Source organism: Oryctolagus cuniculus, chromosome 12 (assembly GCF_051225735.1).
Source record: "Oryctolagus cuniculus isolate XC-2025 breed Fujian yellow rabbit chromosome 12, ASM5122573v1, whole genome shotgun sequence".
Taxonomy (NCBI): Eukaryota; Metazoa; Chordata; class Mammalia; order Lagomorpha; family Leporidae; genus Oryctolagus; species Oryctolagus cuniculus.
The window spans coordinates 109282176-109304534 of NC_142878.1; the positions used below are offsets into that span (position 1 = coordinate 109282176).

A 22359-nucleotide genomic window follows, 5' to 3' on the forward strand; every position below is an offset into this window, starting at 1 on the left:
CTCGTTCCCTTTAAAGTTTTGTTTACTTGAAAGGCAGAGAGACAGAGAGACGGGGGGGGGGTTCTGTTCATTGGTTCGCTCCCCAAATGTCTGTAGCAACCAGGGCTGAGCTAGGCTGAAGCTGGGAGGCTGGCCGCCATCCAGGTCTGCCACGTGGGTGCCAGGGGCCCTCACCTGCTGCCTCCCAGGTGCGTCACCCGGGAGCTGCGGTGAGGAGCAGGCACGGGCTCCAGCCCAGGCGCTCCGAGGTGGAGGCAGTGCCCCACCTGGCGCCTTAACCACTATGCCCGCTGCCCGCCCTGGCGCCTTAACCACTATGCCCGCTGCCCGCCCTGGCGCCTTAACCACTATGCCGCTGCCCGCCCCTCCCTGGACGCCTTCTGTCCTCAAACCCTTGCCTACCTCTGCCAACAAGTCATCCCTGGCTCTCACCAGCCTGGCGCCCTCCACCTGCTCTCCTGGGGGACCCATTCCCAGGCGACCCTCTGACCACATCCTGGCTCCTGTCCAGCTCCTGCAGGTCCCCTAATGCCTGAGGCCTCTCTGGCTGACCGGACAGCTGTTAGCCCCATGTCTGTGAAATGCAGCTCCAGAGGTTGGGGCCACTTCCGAGGGGGCCAGCCGTGGGGGGGGGGGCGGAGGAGAGGGTGAGGTTGTGCCCAAGATGTGCCATGGGTATCTCCCCAGGGTTGGGGCTCCCTGCAGCCCCCTCTATTCCTGGGCACGCCCCTTGCGGCCCACTGTGGGACAATAGAACTACAGTGCCCGGCGGTCAGCGGCTGCCCAAGCCTCGTCCTCTCCCTGCACTCTCCAACCTCACCACCAGAGGGCAGGCAAGGGAGTCCGCAGGCCCCAGTGGCCAGGTGGGGACAGAGGCACAGAGCCGGCCCAGGCCAAGCAGGAGGGCGAGGCCACACTCCATGAGGCCATGAGGCCGGGGCCTTCACCCTGGGGACGGCCCCTGTGTCACCTGCCACCGCCCAGGGTGCCCTGAGCTTGCCAGGCCCATTCGGGGCTCAGCCTGGACGGCTCCCTTCCACCTGCTCCACCGTCTGTGCTCCTGCTGGGTTGGGGAGCAGCTCCGGAAGGAGGGAACAGCCTGCCTGGGACACCCTAGGAGGGAAGCCAGAGGCCAGAGGTGGGGGAGGCACTGGAGCTGGCCCTGGGCTGGGTGGGATTGGAGGGGTGGGGACAGCACGGACTTGGGCTGCTGTTGTGTGGCAGCAAGACACACAGGTCTGTCTGGCCGGAGAGCCGCAGCAGGCCTCGCTGGCCAGGCCAGCCAAGGAGGAGGTGCCAGGAACGTGCTTCTGAATGGAGGGTGGGCGGGAGCCACAGAAGATTCTAGAACCAGGGCTCTGCTCGCCCCGGCTCCCCCAAGAGAGTCAGCCTGGCTCTCCGCCACAGACCCGCTGTGTATAGCAGGTGCTCCTGCTCGCTGGACGCTGGACGCTGCCCTCTCGCGGGGCGGGGGCGGCAGGGCCTTTGTTCAGCCCCAAGGTCAATGCAAAGCCACAGCAGGAGTGCTTTTCTCTTCCTCTGGTTCTCCCCTCCCACTGCAGCAGAGCCGGGGCCCTGGGAAGCTTTTGTGCAGGGCTCGGTGCAGCGCTGAGGGGCGGCGGGGCCCTTGGCCGGCTGCTGACCCCGGCCAACGTAATAGCCCTCTGCGGGAGCCAGGAGGGCTAATTGGGCCAGGCAGGCACAAAGGGGCTGGGGCCGGGCTGGCGTGGGGGCGGGTCTTCCTGTCTTCTGGAACCCCGCCCACCTTCCAGGCTCCACCAGTCCCTCCTCCTCCAGGAAGCCCTCTGAGCCGTCCTGGCCTCCTCCTGGGGTGGGGACACCCTTGCCCCCGGCCCAGGGAAGTAAGGGCCTGGCACTCAGGGGCTGGTGCGGGCACGACACCCCAGCCTGTCCTCACAGGCCTAACTCTCCCACCAAGGCCCCTGCCCTGGGGGCCCCCTCCTGCCGGGATGCCCCTGGCTAGAGCTCTGTTGCCCACCTGTGCTGCATGGGGCCGAGCTTGGCCAGGTCCAGAACCCGGCTCCTAATGTAGCTGCGTCCCCCCTGCTGGCCGGGGCTGGCCCGTGGGTGCTAATGGGGACACTCTGGTCACTCCCCAGGCTGGCCTCGTCCCTGGCTGGGAGGCTCTGCTTCCCCCAGACACCCCCGCAGTACCCCCCACCCCGCGGTACCGCCCGCTCTTCCTCACCGCCCTGCACCGCTCACCCGCTGCCGGGGCAGCCCAGGCCCGGCCACTCTCTCCAGCTGGGGGCTGCCCCTCAGTTAGCTGGAGACCATGGTCACGGCTCTCTTCCCTCCCTGGGCACCTGTGGGTGCACGCGGGTGGCGGAAGCGGGGGCTGGGGGCTCGGCAGCCCCTGCCCTTCCCCCTCTGCTCCTCCTTGAACAGGCTCCCGGGCAGGTCCGCTGGTTGCCTGGCAACACACCCAACACACCTGCCCGCCAGGTGTGCCGCCCAGCCTCCCCCCCCACCCGCCCCCAGACTCACAGAGCAGCTGCCAGTGAGGATCAGGGCAGTCCTGGGGGCTGGCGGGGGCGAGGACCCTGCCTCCCCCATCTCTCCTGCCAGCAGGTCCTGCTCCCAGGGGTGGGTCCCCAGGGACCTGTTGCTACAACGGTGCCTGCCTGGTGACCAAGCCCAGCGGGCCCTGAGTGGGGTGCTGGCCGGCCCCTGGGGCCGTCTTGGGGGGGACACCTTTGGGGGGGGAGGGTTGAAGTCGGGTAGGTGCACACCTGCTCACTCAGGGCTGGGTGGGCTGTGGGGCTCCCCTGCCCCAGTCTCAGCATCCCTCACCCCCACCGTGACCTCCAGCTGCCCCTCACTCCCGCCCCCTCCCCGCCTCTCTCTGCTCCTCCATGGGCCTGGTCTCTGCGGGAAGCCCCGGCCCCTGCACAGGACCCCACGCTGCTGGCCCGGGCCTCCCACCCCTGCGCTCCTGGCAGCCTGGACAAATTCCTTTCCCTTTAGTTCAGCCAGCCGGGACGGATGTTTTCCAAAGACGCTCTGGGAAGCCGAGGGGAAAGAAACTCCCATAAACCAGCGCCCCACCCAGAGGCGTGTGCCCGAAGTGTCCAGCCGGGGCAGGGTGGGGTCTGTGTGCCTTTGTCCAGAGACGGGGTCGACAGGACCCCCATCCAGACCCGGTCAGAGCCTGCCCAGGCTGGGGCTCCAGAAACACCCCCCGACAGCAGGGAGTGATGACCACAGGGCTCTCTGGGGCCTCCGGGGGCGCGGGGCATAGGAGTGACCCCCGGCTGGAGGCTGCAAGACAGGCCCCTCCCCCTGACCTGTTACGAAATCTCTGCCCTGGGCCGATGCTGTGGCGCAGAGGGTGAAGCCGCCGGCTGTGACGCCGGGATCCCTGTGGGCACTGGTTTGAGTCCCGGCTGCTCCTCTTCCCACCCAGCTCCCTGCTAATGGCCTGGGAAGGCAGTGGAGGATGGCTGGGGCCCCAGCACCCATGTGGGAGACCCAGCTGGAGTTTGCTTTCTCCTCGCTCAGCGTAAGAGGAATAGGCCGGCGGTCGGGCAGGGTGCTCCCCACACGCCCTTCGGCTCCTGTTGGAGCTGCCAGGTAGAGGTGCAAGGCAGGGGCTCTGTGGCCGCTCAGCCCCGTGGCCTCGCTGGCTCTGGGTCCCTTCTCTACACAGAGCTGCCGGGCAATCCTGTGAGGTCGTCGTGGCCGCAGAGCCCCCGCCCAGGGGCCGCGCCCTCCCGAGGGGCCCCACAGGGGGCGTGCGGGTCCTGGCGGGGCCAGCCCCCTTCCTGACGATGACCTGGCCGGCACCCCAGGCACGGCCCCTCTTGCTTCTCCCAACAGACTTCCCACCTGGGGAATGGGCTCCCACCTCCCTCCGTGTGTGCCCCCTCCCAGCCCACAGACAGCGGGCCAGGGCGCTCCCCCCCCCCGCCTTCCCCCGCCGCCCGCCAGCCTGGCCTCCCGCGCCTGCCTGTGCGTGCTCCGATCGATCCATGGAATCTGCCGCATTCCCGGGCGCCATGAATTTTTCATCAAAGGTCTGTGGACTCTGGGAAGCACACAATTACCAGCACCATCACTTATGCAGGGCGCGGAGCCCGTGCCGGCGGGAGGCTGGAGCGGCGCCCCAGTGGCCCGCGGGTGTCAGCCATTGCCCGGAGAACAGGTGCCAGACATCCTCGGGCGGCCTGAGCCCCAGCCTTGAGGCTTGAAGGCGGCCCAGAGGTCGTGCCTGGCCTCAGGCGCTTCATCCATAGAATGGGCATTAAAGAGCCTGCGGTCCCTTCTTAGCTCCTTAAAATGCACCACGTCCACCCAGCTTGAATGTCAAGGTTCCCATGGCCCCAGCCCACGGGTCTCCAGCCTCACAGCCCAGCCTCTGTCCAGCGGCTGCCCCCACTCCCAGCCCCCGCAGCCTTAGAAGCCCCCTCCCGCCTCCACCAACAGGACTGGTCCCTGCGGCTCTGTCCGCCGTGCCCGGCTCCTGACCAAGGCCGAAACACCCAGGCGTGTTCAGGAGAGCCCACGACGGCTTGCCGTGCTTTCAACAGCCCCTTCCGATCACCCGAGGAGCTGCCACCCCTGTGCCCATTCCACAGAGGTGGAGAACGAGGCGCGAGGGGGTCCTGTCTTCGAGGGTCCCCATACATACTTCCAGGACAAGCCTGGGGCCGGCTCTCCTGTACCCAGCCGGCCTCGGCCTGCAGTCCACAAGGGCAGGGCCGTGCCTCCAGCTTCCCCCTCGGCATGGGGGGTCTCCCTTCGCAGGCCCCAGGCTCCGCCCACTGGGAGGACACTGATCCTCAGGCCCCGCCCCGCCGGCTCTGACGTCAACCTCGCCCGTGGCCCAGATGCCTGCCTGGTGCCCGTTGTGCCCTCCACTGGGCCCCACACCCTGTGCCCTGGAGCCCCCCTGCTGCTCTGCTCCCCCTGCCCCCCAAGTCTGGGTCTGAGCTGTCCCCCAAATGCTGTCACTCCTGCGCACGGGCTGGGGGGCATGTGGCGGCACCGTCTCTTTGGGCATTGCCTAGCTGGGGGCCTCCCCTGCAGCCGGGGAGCGACCTGGGGGCCCCTGGGCTCCTGTGCCCTGTCACACAGACGGGAGAGGCCAGCCCCTGAGGGGAGACCTGGGCGAGGGGCGGAGACACCTGTGCCAGTCTAGCTGCAGGCCTCTGGAGCTACTGCCCGCTGGGCGCTGTCTGTGGCAAAGCACCCTGCTCCTGGGTGCTCTGGGATGGGCCCAGGGCAGGCAGCTGCCCGGGGCAGGGCGAGCTGGGAACTTGGCTGAAGCCCCCTCCTCCTTGTGTGTGCCCCTCCCCCTCCTGGCCTGGCCCAGGCTGCCAGGACGGTATCAGGGGGAGCCGGGAGCAAGGGGTAGGGGTGCATGCTTGTCTTCTCTATGGGGGACACATGTTGGTAAGGGAAGCAGTTGGGGCCTCTCGGCCAGCTCCCACCCCACCCTCCTGGGGGGTGCAGGCACGCCAGGGCCACAGCTGAGCTCTGAGGGTAAGTAGCATCTGTCAGGGGGTGGGAAGGGGTGCAGTGCCTGCAGGGGCACAAAAGCACACGGGGATCACGAGATGGGGGCCATGAGGAGGGCTGGTGGGGGCGCGGCTGGAGCCCGGGGCCTCAGATGCCAGGCTGAGGCCCGAGCAAGGAGCCCGTGGCAGCAGGGACCCTCCCCAGCGGGAGGCCTGCTTGTCCCACGGTGGGCATGGCTGCCCGAGCATCCACACACACCTGCTGAGGGCTGGGAGCCTGGTGGAGCTGGGCAGGAGGCTAGAGAAGAGGAGGCGGGTGGGGTGCTGGGAGCGGGCAGGCAGCCTGGGGGAGGCGGCCTGGGGAAGCGTCCACCTGCCCGGTGCTGTCCAGGGTCGGACCCCTGCAGGGAAGCAGACCTGCAGGCGGTACCTCTCGGAGCATCAGGACGGCCACCCCGAGGGCTGCGGGCCAGAGCCCTGCCTCCCCACTCCCAGGGGCAGCCAGCCTCCCCGCCACGGCTAGGGCTGGGCTCCCGGGCTTGGCCTGCAGGCCGGAGGTCCTGCCTGCTGGGGCCAGGCTCAGAGGGGTTGAGCCATGCTTGGCTCACCAGGGCAAGGGGCTGGGGTAGGGAGGGGGACGGATGGCATGACGTGGCCTTGCCTTATGGGGCCTAGATAGAGCAGGGAGACAGTGCCCCACCCTGAGGAGCCCCAATCAGAGGGAGGAGGCCCTGCCGTGCCCTGAGACCCCTAGTCAGAGTGGGGAGGCACAGCCCTGGGAGCCCCAGTCGGAGGAGGGAGGCATGGCCCTGAGAGCACCAGTCAGAGGGGGGAGGCATGGCCCTGGGAGCACCAGTCAGAGGGGGGAGGCATAGCCCTGAGAGCACCAGTCAGAGGGGGGAGGCATAGCCCTGAGAGCCCCAGTCGGAGGAGGGAGGCACGGCCCTGAGAGCACCAGTCAGAGCCGGGAGGCACGGCCCTGGGAGCCCCAGTCAGAAGGGGGAGGCACGGCCCCGGGAGCCCCGTAGGTAGCAGGAGGGCTGTGTTGCCAGCTCAGGATCCCCTCTGAGGCGGAGGCAGACCCAGGAGCAGACAGATGGAGACAACAAGTGAAGTTAATCGAGCGAGGCCTGCGTGCACGCGAGGGTGGGAGGGCCGGATGAGGACAACGTATCGACGTCTCGCGGCTCTGCGGCCCCCGGCGGTTATCGACAAGGCTGTCTATAAATCTCCCGGCCACGTCTCCAGCAACCTTAATTACGGGCCCTCATTACCCCCCACACCTCTCGGCTGGCACAAGGGACCAGCCTGGGCTGGGGCGGCAGGTGACACCGCGGCTGGCAGGCTGGTGACAGCCAGGCCGAGCCTGGGGGAGAAGATGCCCTAGGGGCTGCAATCCAGGCCGGGAGCCCCCAGGGCTGGGGGAGCCTCTCGGCTGTGGGTGGTGAGGTTGGGAGGTGTGGAAGGGACTTTGGAGCCGGACATCTCTGGGTTTGCGGTCAGCTCTGAGGAGTGCTTTTCCTCGACCAGCCTCAGTTTCCCCATCTGTGCAACGGGGAGAAGGCTGAGAGAAGACTGAGTGAGCAAAGTCTATCTGGCGTCGAGCCCCAGGCCTGGCACCACCTGGAAAAGCAGAGCGAGGCCCTGCGGGCCACAGCGAGACCTGTCTCTCCTGTCCATCCCCGTCACCTGTCTCGGCACTGCCAGAACTGCCACAGAGGCCGGGCCTCCCCACTCCTGCCGCCCAAGCCATCACCGCAGCCCCCCGGGCCAGCCCGGTCCTCACTCCCGCCTGCCCTGACCACCCAGCCCCAGCCGGAATCTCACGTCCACCTCCGTTCCTGCCCATCAAAGGCCTTTGAGCTCCCACCACTCAGACGCCTGCTCGGGGCTCGGATTCCCACCCCCTGCTTTAGGTCCCTGTTTTCCTGAAGTGGGCGCCCACGGCTGCCCACCCAGCGCCCACCCCAGGCCTGGCGGGGAAGCCCTGGACACAGGCTGTGGACAGCAGAGAGGTCTCTGCCTAGGGGAAGGAGCCCTGGCCGGACACCGGGGCCTGGGGAGATCCGTGGGCCGAGGCAAGCCCTGAGGTGGTGGGGGGAGAGCCGAGGTGGTGGGGGGAGAGCCGAGGTGGGTGAGTGACAGCGCGGAGGCCTCCCCCAGCCCCGGTGAAGCCGGCCTGCGAGGCTGGTGGAGTGGGTACTGGCAGAGGCTGGAGCTGTGGGCCTACCCACTGGGGCCGGGTGTGGCTGGGATGTTGGGGGTTCAGGTGGGGGCTTGGGGTACAGGCTCCAGGGGTCCCTGCATGGCTCACCAGGCTGTGAACTGTGGACTGTCAGCTTAGGGGGAGCCGGCTTCTCCCCACACCAAGGAGGCGGAGAGAGGGTGTGGCCTGCGTGGGGGGGTCCCCAGGAGGAAGAGGGAGAGGCCCCAATCCCATCCCCACCCAGCCCCGTGGATGCGGGAGCCCCTTTTGTCTGCGGGAAGACAGACGGGCTAAGGGCAGGATAATTAGTCCCCCGAGGCGCGCGGCCCCTCCCGGCTTATTTAAAGGCACGGGGAGGGGGGTTTCCCGCAGCCCCCGCCAGCGCCTGCCCCAGCTCCACACGCACGGGGAGCCCGCGAATGGGCCTTTTATCTGATTAAACTGGGAGTGAACTGGCCGCTGTCTATTATCTGTGGGCTTGATTGGGTATTTAGCACCAACTGTGCGAGCGTGTGCGCGCATGCGCGCGGGGCCTGGGCTGCTCCAGTCCCAGGCGTCGGGAGGAAATTGGATCGCCTTGAAAAGCTTTTAATCAGGGCTGAACCCTAACCGAGTCCCGGGGCTGGGGTGGGGGCGGGGCGGGCGGGGCGGGGGCCCTTCTGTCCCCAGCCCTGCAGACGAGAGGGGCTCCTGCCTTGGGCACAAGCCTTCCCACGGGAGGGGAATGGGTCCTGTCCCCCCAACCGCCAGAACCTGCACCCCCCACCGTTTAGGGCGCCCCGAGGCGGCCGTGGCTGCCACAGCCCCGGGTGGAAGGCTGTGCAAGTGTTTGCCCAGGGCGGGGGGCAGAACAGGTGCCAACTGCGGCTGACTTTGGCAACTTTAGTTACTCGGAGGTTGGATGTGCCGCCTGCGGGGGCCCTCGCTGGCGATCACAGATGCCCTGGGAGGGGGCCTGGGAGGGGCCTGCAGCCTCATCAGCCTGATATGGGAGGGGGAAGGAAGGGGAGCAGCAAAGCACTGGGCATGCCCCGCGGACGGCGGCACACCTGGCACCATCACCTGGGGGCTCAGGAGGGGCGGGGCCTGGCTGCTCTCAGAGCTCCTGCTCCCCGGGTCTGGGGCCACCCCCACCCACTCGGGTCCATGCCTCCAGTCCTCAGTCTGTGTTTACTAACAGCCTCATGATGCCCACCCTTCCCTGGAGGGACGGGCCCAGAAGGGGGCGGGGCAGCCAGCAGCAGAGGCCGAACCAGCCGGTCTCCGGGTGTCGCTAGTGTCCAACTCTCCACCTGCTGCTCTTGTCCTGTGCCTGCGGTAGACCCTCTGCACCCTGGCCATTCCCTGGTTTATCCAACCCACTGCCCCACCCACCCCTCGGCTCCATCCTCCACGCCCTGCTAAATCATCCCATCCTTTGCTGGGGGGGGCATTCTCCCCACTTCCCAGACACAGAAACTGAGGCCCAGAGAAGAAGAGACTTGCCCGCTTGTCCCCTTTGAGGAGCCCCAGGCAAGGCCCAGGAGAGAGGTGCACACAGGAGCACAGGCGTGCACACACGCATGCACACAAACTCGTCTTCTGCCCAGGAGAAAGCTCTCCCACCCACACCCCCTCCCCGGCGTCAGGTCTGCGGGGGCTGCCACACCCACTCCCATGGGCACCCGCTGGGGTCCTCACTCCGCCCAGTGGCTTCTGTGGACTCCTGGCACTAGGAAAGACCACTCTGCCTGGGGCAGCTCCCCAGGCCTGGCCACCCCTTCTCCACCCATCCCCGGTGAGTCTCCCCTGCAGAGCTGAGCCTGGGCACAGGGCCCCTCGTGTGGAGCCGTGTGGACGGGGCTGCCACTTATCTGGGGGTGAGCTCCTAGCTGGGGGCCGGGGGGAGGGGGGGAGGGCTCTGGAGGAACTGGGCCTCGGTCTTCTTCTTCTTCTTTTTTTTTTTACAAAGATTATTTATTTGAAAGTCAGCGTTACACAGAAAGAGGAGAGGCAGAGAGAGATTGGTCTTCCATCCGCTGGTTCACTCCCAGTTGACCCCAATGGCCAGAACTGCGCTGATCCGAAGCCAGGAGCCAGGAGCTTCTTCCAGGTCTCCCATGCAGGTGCAGGGGCCCAAGGACTTGGGCCATCTTCCACTGCTTTCCCAGGCCACAGCAGAGAGCCAGATCGGAAGAGGAGCAGCCGGGACTAGAACCAGGGCCCATATGGGATGCCGGTGCTGCAGGCATCAGCTTTACCCACTATGCCACAGTGCCTGGGCCTCAGTCGTGAGGGAGCCCAGGGACACAAGCCCCTTCCCCATGGCACCTCCCTCTCAAGAGGAGGACTTGGCAACAGGGAGAGGGGATCAGAGAGGTGCAGTGACTGACCAGAGGTCACACAGCGCTGGCGTGGTGGAGGCGGGACTCCAGCCTGCTAGAGCTGCACCAGGGAGGGAAGGGGGGTCTGTGGGAAGAGGAAGGGAGGCTGGCACAGACAGACGCCTGAAAGCTGCCCTGTGAGGGAATGGAGGAGGGAGGGAGGGAGGGAGGGAGGGAGGGAGGGGTGCAGGCGCTGAGCGCAGGGTCGGCAGGGAAGAGCAGAGGCGGCCGGGGCCCACGTGGGGGGCTCAGGGCCAGGCCAAGCCGCCACTTCTGACGCCGGCAGCCTGTATGGGTGCTGGTTCGAGCCCCAGCTGCTCCACTTCCCATCCAGCTCCCTGCTAATGCACCTGGGAAAGCAGTGGAGGACGGCCCAAGTGCTTGGGCCCCTGCACCCACGTGGGAGACCCGGATGGAGCTCCCGGCTCCTCCTGGCTTTGGCCTGGCCCAGCCCTGGTTATTGCAGCCATGAGGGCAGTGAACCAGCGGATAGGAGATCTCTCTCTCTCTCTCTCTCTCTCTCTCTCTCTCTCTTTCACTTTCACACAAACACTACGAAGCGTGAGGCTCCTCGGTCCCCTGCTGGCTCCCTGGCTATGGCTGCTGTGGGTCCGAGTCCCCAGTCCCCCCCTCTCGGGGTCTCTGCAGGCTCCTCTTGTTGGGCTGGGTCCTTCTCCATGGGAGCTGCCTCCTCCCGGTGCAGCCTGGCACGAATGGGGCTCAGAGCCACAGCACAGATCGAGCCCTGGGCAGCGCCCCCAGCAGCCCGCGGCCCGGCCTGTGCCCCGGCAGCGGTCCTCTGGGCCTAGGGCGCAGCCCCTGCAGCGAGTCCCCTTGGGGTGGGCAGGGCTCCGGGAGAGGCCCGCACAGGCTCAGAAGCAGCCCGAGGCCCAGCAGGGTGGGGAATTCTGGGCCCAGAGTGGGGCCTGGAAGTACGAGGCAGGGGAGAGTCTCTGCAGGGGGAGGGAGGCAGGGGCCCTCCGAGTCAGCCTAGATATGCTGCTGTCCCATGCTGTGGCCTCGGGCCAAGGCCACCTGCCCACTGGGACAGGCAGTAGGGAAGACGAGGACCCTGGAGGCCAGTGTATGTCCCCAGCCACTGACTCCAGGGATGGGCAGGGTTGGGGGTGGGGGGAAGCCAGGAGGCTGTGTGGGGGCGGGGCGGGGCCCTGCCAGCAGGGGGCTGCTCACTCGCCAGCGCACACTGAGGGACAATAAATCGACAAACACTTAATCTCTGCAAATGGAACGGAGCCGTGAGTGTCGGCAGCCCGGGCGCTGAGTTATGGTCTCGTTTATTAATCTCTGTAGTCTCGTGATGGATGGAGGCGGAGCCGCCACCCAGGGTGTGGGGAGGGGGGTCTGGGGCAGGGTCTTGGGGAGGCTGCCGGCATTTGTGCTTTTATTCTCTCCCCTGCACAGAGCCCCCTCCCCCCTCCCCGCCTGTGGACCCTGCTAGACCGCTGTGTGAGGCGGGGTGGGTGGGACCCAGGTGCCTCCACTTATTGGGGAGAGGGCTCCCAAGAGGGGGAGTGACTGATCCGAGGTCACACAGCCAGGGACGGGCGGGGGGCAGAGACAGGGCTCAAACCTGCTCGAGGTGCACGGGTGGGAGGAGGGGTCTGCAGGTCTGTGTGGGGTGGGACCCTCGTTCCTTCCTTTCCACCTCTCTGCCCGCCCGCTTCCCTCCCTGGGGAGTGCGCTGTGTGAGTGTGTGTGGGAGCATGTGAGTGTGAGGGTATGGATGTGTGTGGGTGACTGTGTGTGTAACTGTATGCCTATGTGTGTGGGTGTGAGTGTGTGTATGACTGTGCCTGTGTGAGTGTAAGAGTGTGTGTGCATGTGTGTGTGTGTGAGCATGCGGGTGTGTGAGTGTGAGGATATGGATGTGTGTGGGTGTCAGTGTGTGACTGTGTGTGTGAGTGTATGTCTATGTGTGTGAGTGTGTGTATGACTGTGTGTCTGTGCCAGTGTGTGTATGGCTGTGAGTGTGAGTGTGTGTGTGCACTTGGGACCACTGCACCCTCACAGGTGTTCCTGTTCAGCCCCGCCAATCGCTTCTCCGCCTTGTGGCTAAGATCAAGTGCGGCCCCGCCCCGTGCCAGCATGCGGGGCTCCCAGCCTAGGGGCAGCAGGATTGCAGGGGCAGAGCTGGGAGGGGCTGGAGCCCTGGGGTGCTCCTGCTGCGGGGCTGGAAGTCCTCACCCGGACTTGGGGAAGGGGCTGGGGTGGTGGGGTCAGGGGAGGTGCTGGGTGACAGGGTGTCTGGGACCTGCCTGGCGGGCTGAGGGGCGCGGAGTCAGGGGCGTCCATTGTGCCTCACTTCCTCCTGCATTTTCTCTGCCTCTGCTGGCTCCCAGCACGGGGCTCCCCAGGGATCGTGGGCTCAGGGTCCCGCTTTGCCTCGGGGGCCAGCCCCAGGCTCCGGGCTCCTTGGGTGAGGGGTCCACCTCCTGCCACTGCTGGCCGCCGCTGCGGACTGTGGGTGCTCGGGCCCCGTCTGTGACAGCTTCCAGCAGCTGCGGGGGCTTCTGCGCAGGCCTCGTCCCTGCCACCAGGTGGCGCTGAGGGAGCTCAGGCCAGGCGGAGCCTCTGCCTCGTGGGGCCCCGACCTTGTCCTGGGGGTGGGCCTGGGGCGGGGCAGCACCAGGAGTCCCAGGGGACTTGGAAACAGCTGCCCTCCCCCTCTGGGGTCCAGGGAGCTGGAGTCCAAGATCGGCTAAGGAATAGCGGGGAGGGCGTGGGGGGCAGCACGGAGGGAACTGGGCGGGGCTCGCAGTGTGTGGCCGGGGCTGAGGACAGGGCTGAGGGTGTGGCTGGAGGGTGTGGGACAGGGCTGCGGGGCTGGGGCAGGGGAGGGGAGCCCGCTCAGGGTTTCCTGGGACATCTCAGCACCAACACGGGCTGTTGCCTATCTCGGGACCCGGGGCTTCTGGGCCGGCAGCCGCGGGCAGCCACCGGGCAGCCACCGAGGGCAGTGCCAGGAGGATGGGAGGGACCTGGCTTAAGGGGCGTCGCAGCCCCGCCGGCCTCCCCTCCCTCCCGAGTGCCCGGATGAGCACAGGGATGGGGCCAGCAGGGAGAGCAGCTCCACTGCAGGTGCAGGGACACAAAGGGCTCCCGGCCCCTGGGGGCGGGGTGTGCAGGGCTTGGGGCAGCACCTGCGAGGCCAGCCTGGGAGGGAAGGGGCCCCTTGGCTCGTGGACCTGAGCCCGCACCCCTGCAGCTGTGTGACCTGGGGGAGGCCCTGGCTTCCTTCCCTCTGCACCTGCGGGATTGGGGGTGGGGTGTGTGTGTGTCTCGGCCCCTGGAGTGGACGGCAAGGAAGTGGGGGTCCCAGGAAGCAGCCTGGGGTCCGGCAGGCCCAGGGCTGGGAGCAAGGCAGGGCAGGAGTGGGGGGGGCGAGGAGCAGGTGGGAGGGAGGGAGCGGCTTGCAAAGAAAGAGCGAAAGAAATGAGTTATTCAGTGCGGTGGGGCTGGGCAAACAGCACTGAATCTTTAAAGAGCCCTTGTCAATTATTCACCTCCTGGGGTGGGGCCTCTGGTCTGCCACAAATCTCTGAGCTCGGTGAAGAGGGGAGAGCGGGGAGCAGAGGCAGACAGACGAAATGCGGCCAATCAGAACAAGACAGAAGGGAGAGACGGAAAGAGGCGTGGGGCCATGTGCCATGTGGAGAGAGAGACAGGCAGGAGGGGACAGAGTGGGGGAGGGGAGCGCCCTGGGCTCCTCTGCCTGCTTATCCAAAGCATCAGAGGCCACCTCCTCCAGGAAGCCTTCCTTCCCTCCCCCACACTGGGGGCTCATTGGTGTGTCCTGCTCTGAATCCTGCCTGCCCCCACCCCTGCCACAGGCTCGCTCCTGCCTGCTGGGAACGTCCAGAGTTTGGAGCCTTGGCTGCTTCCTTCTCTCTGCACCCCCCGCCCCGCACAACTGGACACCAGGCGGTGGACGGGAGGACAGTTCCCAGTGGTAGGGGGAGCCCAGGCACCCCGGAAGTGTTTCGGGAGCCGTGGTTGGAGGGCCTGGAGCCGCTCAGTTCACTGCGGTCACCCTGAAGGTAGGGACAGGTCTGGCTCAGGGAGGGGGCAGTGTGCGGCAGGTGGCATGTTTGGGATGGCCGCTGCATGGCACCCTGGCCCCCGGGTGTCCATCAAGAGCACTTCTGGGCTACTCAGGGGGAGGCAAAGCTTCCTCCGGTTCTGTCTGGGCCCCTGCCCTTGACCCAAGACCACAGCAGGCCCTCCCAGGAACCGAGCTCTGCACCACAGGGAGCAAGTGACAGCAGACAGGCCTGTGTCCGCTTCCGATCCGGCTCCCTGCTACTGCACCTGGGAAAGCAGCAGGGGACGGCCCGAGTGCCTGGGCCCCGGCACCCGCGTGGGAGACCTGGAAGACGCTCCTGGCTTCAGCCTGGCCCAGCCCTGGCCATTGTGGGCATCTGGTGAATGAACCAACAGATGGAAGACCTTTCTCCGTCTCTTCCTCCCTCTCTCTCTCACTCTGCCTTGCAAATAAATAAATGAATCTTTACAAAATTGCGAACAACAGCTGTCCTGAGAGGTGTGTGAGTGTCTGGGTGCCTGGTGGTGATGGAGGAGGAGGAAACAGTGGGACAGGAGGCACCGGGGTGCTGTCTCCCCTCCCCCTCCCCCTGCTCCTCCCCCTTCTTCCCCCCCGCCCCCGCTCTTTTCTCCAGAAAATGCTCAATTTCCTATCAAGCCCAAGTAGGCTCTGGAGTCAAATCAGAGACAAAACAGCGTCCCGGGCTCTGGGGACTCCGCCACAGACCAGACAGAAATCAAGGCTGCCAGAGGCTCACGTCCCCGCCCGCGGGGCCTGGCACAAACCTGATCACGCCTGTGAGCCTGCCGTGGAGCCCAGGGCTCGTCAAACGCCCCACACGGCTCTCTGGTCCCGTCTGGCTGTGTGCTCCCGGTGCTAAGCACGGCTGTGTGACCGTTCTGCACCTGCACCTGCCCTGTGGCCTGTCCTGCTGCTCGGCCCGGAGCCCCTGGGTCGGTCGCACACGTCGCTCCATTGCTGTGTAACTCGGCCTGGTTGCCATGGAACGGTGACGCAGTGCTACACGGGTACCCGCAGCTGTCAAGGGGCTGGGGGCAGTTGCTACCCATGGCCCGGGACTGGGCCCAGGTGAGCCCCGCTGGGGCAGATCTGAGGCAGGGGCGCAGCGATTACGCTGGGAGTCAGGAACACAGAGGGCAGCCCACAGCCCCCTCCCCCTCGAGGGTGCCAGGCCTGGGAAGCTGTCTGGCAACAGCCAGGCAAGCAGGGGCTAGCAGCCAGTCCTGTGGCCTCACCCAGTGTCCAGCAGGAAGGAGTGGCGTGGGAACCAGGGGCCCCTGGGTAGGCCCCAGCTCAGCCCTGGGGTTGGTAGCCCAGCAGATCCCATGCTGGGGAGCCCCTGGCACACGCACAGGACCAGAGTGGGACCGGGCTGTGTCCCCTGCCCAGGAGGCTGCCGTGGGACGCCTGTGCAGCCCAACTGGGCATGAGGTCTCCCCGCTGGGTGAGCAGGGGCAGAGCCAGGTGGGACGGAGGCTGTGCAGGTGTGTGCGGGGGCGGGGGGCAGCGCCCTCACCTTGCCCCTTGCATCCTGCCCCCTCCCCATGTACCTTCCCTGTCTCCTTTTCCCCTGGCCTGCGGACCCTCGACTCTTCACTGCCTTTGCTCAGAGGTGCGAGAAGGGGGCACCGCATCGCCGGGCTTTGAGGTTTTTTCTTCAAAGCGCCGAAGGCAAGCACTCTGTCCTCATTTCCAGTGAGATTTACGGTCGGGCAGGAGGGCGGCCCCCGTGCGATTCTCCCTCCCCTGCCCTGCCCCTGGCTGGAGGGCGGAGAAGTTTGAGCCAGGGAGCCACGGACGACGCCAGGGCAGCCACGACACGGACGGCGGGGGGTGGGGTGGCGGGCGCCCCCCCCAGCGGGTGCCTCCCTTCCTATTCGTCGGGTGGCACTTGGTCCAGAAAGGTGCAGAAGTGCCAGGGGAAGATGAGGAGGCTGTCGGTGGACGGGGGCGGGGCCCGGGTCTTCCCTCGGGTCCGGGGGCCTCGCTGGGGGCCTCTTCTCAGGATCCTCTGGAGCAGTGCTCCCCACGGGATCCGCTGTGGAAGGGGGGCGGGCAGGAAGCCACAGGGAAGCCTCGTGGGCCAGGCGCCTCGGACGGGGACGCTAAGGAGCTGTCTTTCCGGGGCCAGCTCCCTAGCCCTCTGCACCAGGGTCTCAGCTCCCAGTCCCGCGGCCAAGGGCACCAGCTCCCTAGCCCTCTGCACCAGGGTCTCAGCTCCCAGTCCCGCGGCCAAGGGCACCGGCTCTGTCTGAACACGGCTCTGAACACCGTGCCTTGTTTCCCAAGCCCTGTTTCTCCTCCACGAGTTAAGACTCATCCCTTGGACAGGCTGAGGGAGGGGGAGCTCTCTGCAACCAGGGCAGAGTGGAATCTGCTCCCGGAACTCCCACAGGTGATGCAGTCGGCTGCAGACCCCTACCTGCCCCAGCTTGCGCGCACCGAGGACCTACAGAGGAGGTCGGCTCGGCCGGCACTGTGGCGTGGACGCCTGTGACGCCCCTGGCATCCCATGTGAGCGTCAGTTGGAGTCCTGGCCACTCTACTTCCCATCCAGCTCTCTGCTGTGGCCTGGGAAAGCAGCAGGGGACGGCCCAAGTGCTTGGGCCCCTGCACCCGCGTGGCAGACCCAGATGGAGCTCCTGACTCCTGGCTTAAGCCTGCCCTAACCCTGGCCATTGTGGCCATCTGGGGAGTGAACCAAGGTGGGCTCTCTCTCTCTCTCGATCTCGCTCTCTCTCTCTGTCTCCCAGTCCCTTCCCCACCCCGGCCGGGGAGATTACTCACTGCATCGCTGTACGACTCTGGTTCCAGAGGCTCCTCTTCTGCCCCCTGAGAGATGGACGAGCTGGAGTCCGCCGTTGGGCTGGCCGTGGCCTTGGACCAGGACTCACGGATGGTCCCCAGCTTCTCATCTAGGATCTTGGGGTCCAGGGTGGGCAGAGCCTTGCTGCTGTTTGGTGTCAGGAAGTTTTCTGGCCTCTGAGAAGAGAAGGCGCAGAGAAACGTGGTGCGGGCGGTTCCCTGGGACGCCCATCTCCCGCCTGCCCCGTGCTCACTGGGCCCCAGACATGCCGTGCTTACTGTTCCTCCTACATGCCCAGCTCGTTCCTGCCTCAGGGCCTTTGCATCTGCGGTTTCCTCCTCCTGGAGGGCCTCAGGGGTCTCCACAGCCCAGGTGTGACCCCCGCAGGGAGCTGTGCCTGCTCTACCTAAAGCCCCCCACTCCCACTCCCCATGGCCATTCCCTCGAGCCCACTGTGCTGTTTTCCTCACACCATGCCAGAAAACTAACTCCAGGAAGACGGTCTGTGGACCGCCCGCCTACTCCACAGCACCCCCAAGGCTGTGAGCCCCGGGTCAGACCCTCGGGGCCCTGCTTCCACCTGGTGTCTGGCTCACATGGCCTCCTCCTCCCTGCCCCCCTCCTCCCCTGGCGCAACTATCAGTCACTCTCACCTGACCCCACGCAGGGACCAGCCCCACCCCCCCCAGCATGTCCGGGCTCCCCAGCCCTGCCCCCACCCCCCAGGTGTGTCCGGGCTCCCCAGCCCCACTCCAACCCCAGCTGAGGTGTGTCCGGGCTCCCCAGCCCTGCCCCCACCCCACCGAGGTGTATCCGGGTCCCCCAGCCCTGCTCCCACCCCAGCTGAGGTGTGTCTGGGCTCCCCAGCCCTGCCCCCACCCCACCGAGGCGTGTCCGGGTCCCCCAGCCCTGCTCCCACCCCAGCTGAGGTGTGTCTGGGCTCCCAGCCCTGCCCCCGCCCCCCCAGGCATGTCCGGGCTCCCCAGCCACACTGCTCTCCAGCGCACACCGGCTACTCTGCCCTTCTAGCAGAACCTCGTGCTCCGTGGGCTTCCGGCTGCACCTGCACCCTCTTGGGGAGCGGTTATGGCAAAGCTCGTTTGCAGTCCCACAAAGTGCTCACTGCTCAAAGACTCATGGCTTGTGGGGGCCTCAAAGGCCCTCCAGGCTCAACCCATACCAGTGGTTGGCATCCCCTCTTGGCACAGGGCAGACCAATTGCTGTGCTAGGAGAGGGGGGAGAGAGAGAGAGAGAGAGAGAGAGAGAGAGAGAGAGAGAGAGCGCAGTGCCAGCCAGGACGGATGCACTTGGAGCTAGAGGTCCCTGCATCTCTGACCCTGAATGGCCACAGTGGACACAAGGGCAAGTGCCCAGGCCTCTTGGGTGTGTGCTCACTCACGTATGAGCCAGAGGAATTGGGACAAGGATCCTTCATCTCTGGGACCCTTTGATGATTCCTTTATGCCCTTCGCAAATAAGATTTGGTGCACAGAAGTTCCTTAACTCCTCGTGTCGCCACATGAGGGCAGGCCTGGCCCCACTTCCCCATCACCAAACGGGTGCAAACGTATTTAATTCCAATGAGAAAGCAGCTATAAAAAGACTTGGAGTGGGTGACCTTGAGGCTGACTTTGGCAGGTCACTCGCCCTTCATAACCAGGCTTCTGGGTCTGCTGTCTCTTCCTCCTGCCCCTCTCACAGCTGCGGTCCAGGGAGGGTGTGTGCACGGGGTGCTGCCCACGGCATGAAGCCTTCTGCCCAAGATACACTCAGTGCGGCTTCTGAATGGTATGGCATGGGGTTTTCTGGTTGTCTGAGTGTTTTAGGTAGAGAGAGGTACCACATTCACTTCCTGCTCAGAAAAGGTGGACACCAAAATGACTGCAGAATGCGTGTTAGATGATGGGTGGATGGGTGGGCGGTGATGGATAGGTGGGTGGATGGGTGCATAGGTGGGTGGATGGGTGGGTGAATGGACAGATGGGTGGATGTGGGTGGATGGGTGGATAGGTGGGTGGATGGATGCGTGCATAGGTGGGTGGATAAGTGGATAGGTGGTGGGTGGGTGGATGAGTAGGTAGGTGGGTAGATAAGTGGATAGGTGGTGGGTGGATAGGTGGGTGGGTGGATGAATGGACAGGTGGGTGTATGTGGGTGTATGGGTAGACGGTGGAGGAGTGAACGGCCAGATGGATGGCTGGATGCAGAAGAGAGGGAAGGAAAGAGTGATTACTCAGGGCAAAGACCACCTCCCCACGGACCAGGTGGCCCCGCGCTGGGTGAGACGCTGATTCAGGCCCTGTAATGACATTTCTCCTCATTTCCAGGCAGAAAGCCAGTCTGGATGCTCTGGATTTCATAGACTGCCCCCTAATCCAGTTAGGGGAGGAAGTGGGAGTAATGAAATCAGGAGAGAGGTCTCCAGGGTTGCCCCAGTGGCACTGAAAGCAGGCACAAGTGCCCAGGGAGCCCCTCCCCCACAGCCTGCCTCCCAGACGCACCAGCTGGGGCAACTCAGCGGCCCAGGACTGATGTGCACCTGGCCAGAGCGGGGCACTCACAGGTACTTTCGTACAGACGCTGGTATTCGCTACGCAAAATTAAGTCAATCTCATCACACAGCTAACATAAAAACGAGACCGACGCCTCGGGCCAGACGGTGCCTTCAGCTGCCAGTCTGGTGGGCCGGGGGCTGTTCTGAGGAGGAGGGGAGAGAGGGGGCCGAGGAGGAGGGGAGAGAGGGGGCCGAGCGGGGGTGGCTTTGGGTCTCAGCCCTTCCTGCGGTTCCTGCCAGGCTCAGGTGCTGCTCGGCCGGGATCCGCCAGGCCTGGGGTTTGGTGGCTTTTATGAAAAAACCATTAGACCTCCAAGGATGACAGGCCCTTCGCGGGAGGCTGGAGGCAGTGGCTTTTGTTAGGTGAGGGAAGGGGCACTAGGATGGCGGCTCGCCTCGGCTCCAGTCCGCCCACGTCCACTTCTCCTGGAAGAAAGCGCGCCTGAGACCCTGCGGAGGGAGCGGACGCAGCGTGGAGAAGGGCTCCCCCTCCTCCAGCCCAGCCTTGCCCCCGCTTTCTTCCAGGCAGGCTAAGGGCTTATTTGCTTTTCTCCTTGGCAGGTGTGGCCCTGCCTGCTGGGGCGTGTTGGGGCTGACAAGTGGCCCTTCGATCCCAGGCTCCGTGGCTGCGGCGCGTCCTGCCTCATTAAGGGCTGTAATTGCGGGCAGACTTTGAAAGCTCACAGGGATGCGTGGCCACGCAGTTGCTGCCCACGCCACAGGCAAGCACCACCCCTCCCTCCCTCACGCCTCCCAGCCCTCGCCGCAGCCTGCAGAGCCCAGTCTGTGGAGGCCCCAGCAGGTCAAGGGCATCCTGGCCTTGAGGCTCCCTAGCTCCTCCCGCCAGCGCCCTCTGCCTCCCTCCTGCCCTCCTCCATCCCCAGCTCCCCAGTCATGCAAAATGCAAGCCTTCCAGCCGGCCTGGGCCATTACAGAGCGGCCGGGCTGCAGCTGCCGTCCCCCGTGCTGTAAGCGCCCGCCTTCCGGCCGGCCCGCCTCTCAACCCACCTCGCGCCTTCTCCAAGCAGTGCCCAAGCTCTTAATTCAATTAGCTTGGCCCTGAACCCTCCCCGGGGAGCCGGGAGCGGAAACTGACAAACTCTGTTTAACAAAGACATTTGTTCCCCCCCTGCCCCACCGGCTCAGGGCTCTGCCTGCCTGTATTCCGCTCATTAGGAATCTAACAAAGTGCGTCCCGAGAAATCTGCTTCCAATCGCTAGTAATTCAGGAGGCCTGATGCAATTCTCTCCCTGATAAGGGTGTCTCGGCCGCTGGCGAGCGCGTAATGAGCCCCGTGCAGCGGCTCCCCGATCAGTCACTGCTTTGTCATTTCCTGCGGCCGCCTAGTACATTCTTATCTCTTCAGCTGTAGGGCAGGGCTCAGACAACACAGCAGCCCAGGGCCCCTGCGAGAGGGGCGAGAGGGGCGAGGGCTTGCTGCCTCCCCTACACATCACGGTCCTTATTTCGTGGCAGCTGCAGTGGGGTTTGAAGCTCCCAGTCTGTCTCCCAGCCAGAAAAGGCCTGTGGACTCACTCTTGTTGGTGAGGAACCTGCTGCTTCTCTCTCTCTCTCTCCCATTTATTTGAAAGACAGACAGAGAGCAAGCGTGACCTCACACTCTCATCTGTTGGTTTCACTCCCCAAATGCCCCCAGCAGCCACAGCTGGGCCAGGCCAAAGCCAGGAGCCTGGAACTCCATCCGGGTCTCCCATGAGGATGGCAGGGACCCAGCCCCTTGCGCGATCACTACTGCATTAGCAGGAAGCTGGAGCTGGACCCGAACACACGCAGTGGGCATCCGAGCGGCGTGTTGACCACCTTGCCAAATGCCCGGCCCTCAGCCCTATTTTCTGCATCTGATTTCCCCTCTGGGATCCGCCATTCACATCGAGAGAGACCTTGGTCATCGCCCCCTGACAGAGACTGAGCCCTGCACCCTGGAGCCCAGGCCCTCGACCACCCAGGCTCTGCTCACTGGCTGAGCCTCACTGCCCACGGCAGCCCCCACGTGTCCCATTCTCCGTGACCCTGTACACGCAGGTCTGGTTCATTTCCAAGCTGCTGTTAGAGACTGACCTCTGACCTGTGTGTGCTCAGTGCACAGCCTTAGCCGGGAGCCTTAGCGAGACGGCGGTGTGATGCCGTGCTGGGCACACGTGGGGAGCCGCACGTCCTCGGCTGGGCCAGGCATACACTCAGTGTGGCCGAAGGCAGCTGTGGGCTGGGTGGTCTGGCTTTGGAGGAGGAGTTCCAAGCATAGCCTGCGTGTTTTAAGAGGTTTGGTCATGAAGCTTCTGCCTTCTCTCTCTCTGCCTCCCCTGCTGCTTCTTCACTCTACCCATGACGCCCTGGGCTCACAGGGGAAAGGAGGGTCCTCGTATCCGGCGTACTGCGCCGTCCCTGTGTCCATTTCTGGCTGGGAGTCTCAGCAGCACAGTGGCCCGTAGTGGGGGAGGCCTTCAGGACGGGCCTGCACCAGGCCTCCTGGCTTGTCAGCACGGGGCAGCTCCCCTGGGGCCATCAGCAAAGCCATGTCTGCTCTCACCCCTCCCCCACCCGTTCCTTCTTGCTCTGACAGTTTGCTGGGAGACCACGAGGGCTGCTGGTGGCCTCCTGATGTCTCAGAGGGACGCGAGGCTGACGGAGCAGCTGTCAGGAGGGGTGGGTGCTGAGTGACGGATGAGCAGGGCTCTGGTGCTCCGCCCACCCCCCACCAGGAGCCATGCTGCCACCCTGATGAGGTCCCTGTGTTTGCCGGCAATGTGAGTGGATGACGGCGGAGTCCCCTGCAGCAGCGTGTGACTGCAGGACACTGTGCTGGTGTCACCGGCTGGGTGCCAGCTGCCGGGCAGGGGCTATAC

At 65.5% G+C, this 22359-nt stretch overlaps 1 protein-coding gene across 1 annotated transcript in view; it reads right to left on the reverse strand.

Moving 5' to 3' along the window:
• The window catches only part of CCDC33 (coiled-coil domain containing 33), a 64786-nt gene that overhangs the window by 9922 nt on the left and 32505 nt on the right, over positions 1 to 22359 (reverse strand). The window contains exon 12 of the mRNA XM_089311026.1: positions 16921 to 17115. Within this exon, the coding sequence (XP_089167152.1) occupies positions 16921 to 17115 (195 nt within the window). The remainder of the gene's footprint in view (positions 1 to 16920; positions 17116 to 22359) is intronic.